This window comes from Limulus polyphemus, unplaced genomic scaffold, assembly GCF_000517525.1.
Source record: "Limulus polyphemus unplaced genomic scaffold, Limulus_polyphemus-2.1.2 Scaffold5026, whole genome shotgun sequence".
Lineage (NCBI taxonomy): Eukaryota > Metazoa > Arthropoda > Merostomata > Xiphosura > Limulidae > Limulus > Limulus polyphemus.
This window is the reverse complement of record NW_013670636.1, coordinates 35,332-44,170: the sequence shown is the minus strand read 5'-3', so window position 1 is coordinate 44,170 and position 8,839 is coordinate 35,332. Positions and strand designations below refer to the sequence as shown.

At 31.4% G+C, this 8,839-nt stretch overlaps 1 protein-coding gene across 1 annotated transcript in view; it reads left to right on the top strand.

The window, feature by feature from the left end:
• The window catches only part of LOC106472027 (nuclear receptor-binding protein-like), a 49,226-nt gene that overhangs the window by 28,384 nt on the left and 12,003 nt on the right, over positions 1-8,839 (top strand). Inside the window, exons 8-11 of the mRNA XM_013932655.2 lie at positions 2,795-2,896; positions 3,020-3,152; positions 3,425-3,584; positions 6,115-6,301. Coding sequence (XP_013788109.2) covers positions 2,795-2,896; positions 3,020-3,152; positions 3,425-3,584; positions 6,115-6,301 — 582 coding nt within the window. The remainder of the gene's footprint in view (positions 1-2,794; positions 2,897-3,019; positions 3,153-3,424; positions 3,585-6,114; positions 6,302-8,839) is intronic.

The window sequence follows — 8,839 nt, the reverse complement described above, 5'->3', positions numbered from 1 at the left end:
GTATTTTATAAAATACTAGTCAGCTAAAACATAGGCAAGACGAGTTACTTTGTAAAGACTAAAGGTCAGTTTTATATTATTGGATATGGTAACATGAAAGCGTGTGTGTCACGTCATTGTAACTTCTGTACTGTTAGCCAGGCATGGCTGAAAGGTCAATATAAATAAATGTATAATGTTATGAGATTTAAGCTAGTTAGTCTAAACATTTATGTTATAATTTATTGTCATTCTAGAATGAGAGAGGCATGATTTATGTTTATTTTCTAATTTTTATGGTGGTTACAAGATTGGTCAAATCTACCAAACCCTTGCAGAGATTCATAACTGAAAATAACAAAGTTTTTCTTTAGAAACGTTTGATAACTATCTGGATATTATAAAGATTTCGCATATGATATTTGAAAATTTTCTGATTCATAAAAGTACTTCTAATCTTAAAATGAAAAGTATTTTGCATGTTGGATAGGCAAGATGCAAAAAGAAAAAAAAAGGAATGAAAAAAACATTGTTTAACAAACCTTAAGACTTAATATAAAAAAATTATTTTGCATATGAAAGCATTGTTAACAAATTTTGTTAACATGCAATTACTAATTTAAAAGTTATAGCATGAAAACTATAACAAACACAAAATGGTTACGGGACAGAGCCCGTGCTGAACGAGTTTCTAACATTCAATATGTTGACTTTTCACTTGTTGAAACAGGTTCTAATGGTTATGTGTTGACTGATCAAACTTGTTGAAAAATGTTCTAGCAATTAATCTGTTGACTAATCAAAGTTAATTAAATATATTCTAGCAGTTAATCTGTTGACTAATCAAAGTTAATTAAATATATTCTAGCAATTATTCTGTTGACTAATCAAAGTTAATGAAATATATTCTAGCAGTTAATCAGTTGACTGATCAAACTTGGTGAAAAATGTTCTAATAGTTTGTGTTGATTAGTCAATCTCTTAGATGGATTATATGTTATTGATCAACTCTGTTGAAGTATATATGTCAACATAGCCATTCAGACGTTGAATATAGGAGTAGATACAGCATAAAATGTAATGTTAACTGGTTTATCTTTTGTCATCTGAACATTGGAGGTGCACGTTTTACTTTTTTATAGAGAATTAGTCTGAACTTGGAATCTCGTACTGATCAATTCCCTAATTACTTTTAATAATAACTTTTTCATGTCTAACATTTTTTTACTACAATAGATTGATTCTATATGAAAGCAAGCATATAATTAGTTGTATTTAACCCACTGCAAAGGAATAGCTGAAAAACATCAATTTTGAATAGTTAGAAATGGAAAGTATTGAAGTGGTTCTATGATCATCAAGTGTGTCACACATGTTGCTTTGATTGTGCTTCTACCACAGCAAAGTGGGTCATATTGATTTACCCTTGCCTATCTGTCAATCCTGATTTTGTTGAGATATCAAGATTATATGGATGGATTTTCACCAAACTTGTACAAGAGGTACTACATACAAAGTTCTGGACCTGGTTGACTTTTGAAGGTCAAACAGGTATTACATAGACCTGATTAACTTTTGAAGGTCAAAAGGTTACTGGTACATAGGTAATCTTCCCCAAACTTGTGGACTTTATATTTCAATACAAACTTATTAAACAGATACTACCTATACCTGATTAACTTTTGAAGGTCAAAAGGTTACTGGTACATAGGTAATCTTCCCCAAACTTGTGGACTTTATATTTCAATACAAACTTATTAAACAGATACTACGTATACCTGATTAACTTTTGAGGGTGAAATGTCAAGGGAATCAGTTTGGGGGACTCAAACATATAGAATAACATTAGTTGGGGGGAGGCATAGTTGTTTCTTAAACACAATTTGCATTGCTTTATTTTGACATTGTGATTGGTGTCTTCTTTAGTGTATATCTGCCTTCTGTAGGGTGATAGAAATACTAGAGGCCAAACTACTGGAGTTTATCTTATGACAGTTACCCACCCACCTAGGAAGATAAATATGTATCGTGTGTATGATCATATAAGCCTCCTCCTTTTTTTTAAAGAGGAATTTGACCAAGACCAAATTGTTAACCTATTTTTTCATGTAGTTTTAAGGACTAGTTGACTTTCTACATAATTTGTATATGTGTGCATGTAATGTTACATGTTTGTTTATGAATTGCAATTATGTAAAAAAATTATATACAAAACATTATGGGGGACTTCTGTAATGAATTAAATATATGAAATGTATTATCCTCTTGATAAATTTAAATGGCAATACAATATATACTTTTATTATTAAATTTGATTTTTGTAGGCTTTGATTGGATAACCTCAACAAATCTTTTCCATGTTGTTTTGTTCCAATTGGATGTTATGTTAAGTTCACGAAATTTCCTATTCACATTTGTTGTGTGGTGAATTTACTAAATTACCTAGAAAGGTATATTCTTTTATTCATATAAGGATTTTTTTTATCATGCAGCCTTCACAAATCAAGCCTAGTCAAGAAAACTTGTATCAGGATATTTTCTAAAGATTCATATTTTTATAGATTAGTCTAACTATTCTGTATGCTTATGGAACTCGTGCTTGAAATTCAGATTGAGAAATGACAAAAAGAGTCGTGATGCAAATGATATAGCATATATAAGTTGTAAAGCTAATGTTTCTTAAAAACTATCAGGACATTTTTTAATATATCTTCTTATTAACAAAGGTACAAAGTGAATACCACCTTAAGTATCTAATTTATTGACATAACAATGTCAAAAGACTGAAATAGTTTAATTATTTGTATTCCTCTAGATGGCAGCACTAATAATTCCAGGAAATGGAGATTCTGGAACTCAGATTACCAGTGAGGTTATTAAAAAAACTATAGAATCCCTGGAGGATCCTCTGCAGAAGGTAATGTTTGGGTGGATCTTTGATTTCTTGTTTTGTTTTATGGTTAACCCTAACAGGTTGTTTATATTGGAAATCTTAGCTTACTTCAGTGCAGCAGTAATGTTTTTCTTCTTGTGTATTAAGGATTTTATTCGAAGATGTCTCAGTCAAAACCCAGCTGAACGACCAAAAGCGAGAGAACTTCTCTTCCATCCTTTAATATTTGAAGTACATTCACTGTGTCTCCTTACGGCCAACACTATCGTCAACCATGCTTGTAAGTAGAGTCTACACACCTGAAGTTTCAATCAGAAATGACATGTTCTTCAAAATCTCCGGATGTCTGGAGTAGAAGAAAGTTACTGAAGAGAAAGAGTTAAAAATGGTATAATCTTAAAATGGTTGTTTATTGTGAAGATATACTTCAATACCAGATTACCCTAGTTGTAGGCTTCCATTTGTTAACCAATACTTAATGTATCATATAATATGTTCACCTAAGAAATAAGACGAAACTTGACTGCTTTACCTCTGTTTGTTTTTAATTAGCTTTCCAGCCAGATCAGCTAACTGATGAAGCCTTTAAGTCAAGATGTAGTAAGAACAATGTAATTGGGGAGATCCAACACAAGGATGGAAGACCTGGAGTCATCTTTTGTCAGAGTGATGCTCCAAAGTTAGAGCTTGAAAAGTTGTTGGAAGATGTAAGGTAAGAGTTATTCTGCTGATTATAACTTGCAAACTTAACTTGTTCCCCACCCTCACACTAATTTTCTATGTTTTTGACATAGATAAAACATTTAGAATATCAGGCTTATGAGTTGTGTCTTTTGATGTATGTATCAATGAATCATGTATGCCAGTCTTGTGTTTGCTACATACAGAGAACATGATTTACTATCATGTAATTTGTCTTTACTGAGATTTAGTCATTGTTAGTTCTGTTAAAGGTAGAGTTAATTAGTCTGTGTTAGGTTTTCATTGAGGACTGTTTACGAATACATATTAACAAACGTTTCTTATTTCTAGGACAATATGTAAAATACACCTTTTTTCTTAAGGAAACTAATAATGAATAAAAAATAATTAGTTCAGGAACCAAATACAGGTATCTCAAACTTTAACTCTAGAATCATGGCTCATTGTTGCTTAAATTAATGATTGTTAGTTGGATAAAAGTGTTGAAGCAGATTTTTCAGTCCTTACTTTAACAATGAGTGTTATCTCACATATGTCAGAAGAACAAATAGATCACATAAAAGCAAATTACAATTTATAAAACATGTAAGAAAGATTAAAGAATTTTATAGGTTATTATGTTTTATTATTATTATTATGCCCTCACTGTGAAGCTAAGTAGGGCATCATGGTTTGTCCCTGTTTATCCATTCATTCCAATCTTGTGGACAGAATATCTCAAGATTGGATGGATGAATTTTAACCAAACTTACACAATGGATACTAAATACAAAGTTCTAGACCTTATTAACTTTTGAAGGTCCATTTCAAAAGGTCACTGGTACATAGAAAATCCATCTCAATCTTGTGGGCATATCTGAAGATTTTATGGATGTATTTTGACTAGACTTATATAACAAGTATTGCATCATCAAATTGGGGGATATACATGTGTTTGTCTGTCTGGAACTTTCCTCAATCAAACACAACAAATCTCATATCGTTAGAAATACCTTTGTCTGAGGAGTCCGGATTGCATATTGGCTTTTTCATTTAAAATCACCTTACCTGTTTTTTGCTTAGTCAAAATTTTTAATGAAATGAGTATACTACACCAGGGTATGATGTCATTGTCATCATGTGGCGACTGGCTTCAATTTCAACTTTAGTTTTTTTATCTGTGTGTAATTTCCAAAAAAAAATAACATTACAATAAACACAATTGCTATGGGCTTTATCGATTTATATAGATCTAAAATATGTATCCACAGTTCGTTCAAAACCATAAACTTATCACTTTGTGAATACGCATTCAGACCTTTCTACATGTTCAGCTAAGCTTACCTTCATTACAACGCATTCAGACCTTTCTACATGTTCAGCTAAGCTTACCTTCATTACAACGCATTCAGACCTTTCTACATGTTCAGCTAAGCTTACCTTCATTACAACGCATTCAGACCTTTCTACATGTTCAGCTAAGCTTACCTTCTTTACAACTTTACATTTACTTTACTTTGCAGTAATTTAGCTTTGATTCATTTCATAGAATGATGTAAACATCTTTTAGCTACTTTTTTAGTACATGTTTCATTCTTTGTTTCTATGAGTTTCTTTGTTTCAACTCGTAAAACCTTGTCGTAAACTGAACGCTCATAACTGTTTCATACTCTGTACACTATTATAAATACCATTACTATACTTTTTTGTCTACTTTACGTGTAGTTCTATTAAGTAAAGTTTATATGTATGTGATTTTTTTTTGTCCGACCTCATAAAATATTTTGAAATAGATCAGGATTTATCAATCTAACACAAAATGCCTTCAAGAAAGCATAGCTTAAATGCCATGCACCGTACATAAAAATGATAGAATAAGGAGAATTCAAGCGAAGAGCGTGAAAACTACCACAAATGTTTTTCAGTTCATGGATAGTACCATATAACATTAGTGGGAGGGTATAAGGTGTTTCATAAATGCAACTTGCACTTTCAATGTTGGTTTATGTTAAAGCTATAAAGACCAGGTAAATGTGAATCTTGATAGACCCCCAACACAAAGAACAAATAGAATTACTTGATTATAAATATCTGTGAGTTTTATGTACATACTATTTTATTTTTATTTCTTATAGTTTTTTGATTCCTTAATAGTCATCATTATTAAATCTAAAATGAAATAAATATTAAAAAGCAATCAGCAAATAATTATGTTTTGTTAAAACCTGTTTTAATATTATGTTTAAAAGCTATTTTTGATGAAATTGGAATTTTCTGGTTTTAAAGTTGTTGAACTCTTCCATTGTCATGGGCAGGTACTTCTAGAGCACTGTTGCATTAGTTTGGAATTTTGTAAGAAAGAGTATGACCCTTCAAACTTCACGTAGTTTTCCAGTTTTAAGTTCCTGATAAGTAATAAAGTATTAAGGCATGACTTTTTATTTTATAAAAAATAAACCTGTCACTAAGAGAGTTGTCTATCTATAGATGTGGGAGTGTAACAATTGTTTGAGTTTTGATATGTCCTTATTAAGCTGTCATATTTTCCCTTTCATGTCTAGGAACGGTATATACCCACTTACTGCCTTTGCTATGCCACAGCCTCCTGTAGTTAGGCCACGACCCTGCCCTCCTGCTGCCTCGGAATCAGTGAAATCTTCTTCTCCTGAAGTAGCAGAAGTTGAAACTCGGCGTATAGTAACTTTGATGTGTAACATGAAGCCACAAGAGAGTGGGCAAAACTTACTAGTAAGTGTATATAATTGTACTCTGTTTATACTTGTACCACTGATTCAAGAAGATGCTTAAATCTACATACACTCTGGACGTATTTTCTTACTTTGGAGCTTGACATTAGTCAGTCATACATAAAAAATAATCTACATTTGGAAATCATTTCAGATGTGTTGCATTTCAAAACAGATTTGGAAACATAGATTTTTTATTTTTTTAGTTTCAGTGTTCATTAAGAAGGAGTTAATGAATAGAAAAGATACATACATCTTGTAAATTTGTAAATGGTTATGTTGTGAGATGTTCAACAGATTGAGAACATTATATTAAAATGATTTTGGAGCCCTGCCACATTGTTATTCACTATTCACATTGTCACATTCGGTCATGTTCTATCTGTGAACTGTGCATTTTGACAATAGCCCTGCACCATAGTTTCATTGCAAAGGACTCCACTGTAAGACTGTGACTTCCAAAACACACTACTCTTCCCTGTAGAATTTTCATAATTCATCTAGTATACAAAAATTATGGTTTCCCAGTCTCCTCTTCAAAAGTCAAATAACATCAGTCCTCCCTACATGCATTCTATAATACATCTAGTATATAAGGATGATGATTTCCCATACCCCACTTCAATAGACTGATTAGGCAGAAATCCATAGGCACTGCATCCAGAAGCTTGACTGGAATAGCAAGAAAAATATTTCATTTTCCAACTGCCAGAGTTATGTGACAGATAAATGGATATATCTTTGAAGTAAGTTGTGTTTATGTGACATATTTAGTTTTCCAGACGGAGATCCTTCTGTATTACATTGCATACTGTTGCCTGGGGCACATGGATGGCTTTTGCCACTAACCTTTGTGTTTGTGGATTCTCACATGTGACAAGATGCCACACTTTACTTATTCTGGGGTATAACTTGTTGATCTATATTCCTTTGTTCTCCATTGCTAGAGATATCCATGTCTTGGAAATTCCAAATCCTTGATATAAATACATCTTTATTATCTAAGTGTATGAATATTTTGTGTTCTGAAAGGGTTGTTACACATCCTTCCCATTTTAGACGGCACCTCACTACCTACAAAATTCCAAACAGTCTCAAAATGTAGTTCTGATAAATTCCATTCCATTTCAGCTTTATATCAGCTGTGGCTGTCACATGAATTACTAGTTTATATATTCAAAATTGATTCAGTATATGGGCAGGGTCAAAGTGCATGTGTAACAACCTTTTTACAGAGTTATATTCAAAATGTAAATTACTTTATTATAAGTGTATGTCATTAAACTTGACATAAAAATGTAGTTTATACATCACATTTTAATACAAGTTTAATTTTCTTCTGTATATGGGCTTGGTCATTAAGACCAACCTTGTAATCACAATGAAGCTATACTACAACTTTTAAGGTAGTAAGTTTTCTTCACAAAATTTGCCGAGCTTCTAGTAAACATTATAAATGTGTTGCACACAAAAAAAACAAACTAGATATTAATATTAATATTTAATAAAGTATTTTTTGCAAGAGACTTATCTGTGAAATTATGAAGCCTTAACAGAGTCAGTCAGGTTTCAAGTTGATTTTTATCTTAAAAGTATAAATATTTTTCATCTTACAGTTTTCAAAATTCATATGCATAACATCTAGGACCTCTTAACCCTTTTACCCTGGACAAGTTAAAGTGTACATCATGATGTTTTATTAAATAACTTTATTACTACTTATGTCAATGAAATTAGCATCAAAACATAGTTTATAATTTTAATTTCTTAATTTAAAAGGAAATCTCAAGAAAAAAATACTAAATATTGATTTTTGTGTGTCTTCCTTTTTTATTGCCTAGTTTACATTTTACTACACCTATACAACGTATACAGTGGCTTACGAATTAAAAACTCAAATATTGAGATATGGACAAACTAAATATAAAATAAGAACCTCCCATCTCTGTGATCTATTGAAATGTCAATATTTTTAGCCAATCTACTAGAGTGGTTTCTCCCACTATTATGTTTTTATTAAACCTCTTATCTGGTCCCACATACTACTAATTAGGATATGTTTATAGCCAATTGACAGATCAGTTTCCCTTCTACGTGAATCTGACAGTGGTTTATAAATAGCTTGAAGGAGAAAGTAATCATTTTGCCAAAACTGTTGAAGTGTGATGACTAAGTCGTTGCTCTGTACAGGAATGGGGTTTTTTTGTAACCCTCATATAGCTTATTTAAAGACCCAATTAAATAACAGGGATTTTGTGTGTACTAGTACAGTAACTTGATAATTTTTTGGTTTCCTAAAATTTATAGTTCAATCTACAAAAATCAATATCTCTTCACCCTTCACTTGGAAAAATAAACAAGGCTTACAGCAAGGCTTAGCATGTACAACACACGAGTGTGACATTTCCTAACACCCTAAGCATGCAAAATCTTTATTTTTCAGTGTATTTTTGAATTATTGTCCTAATTTAAAAAACACAACTAAAATCTAAACGTTTATGAGTAAATTGTATTATATATATATATATATATATATATA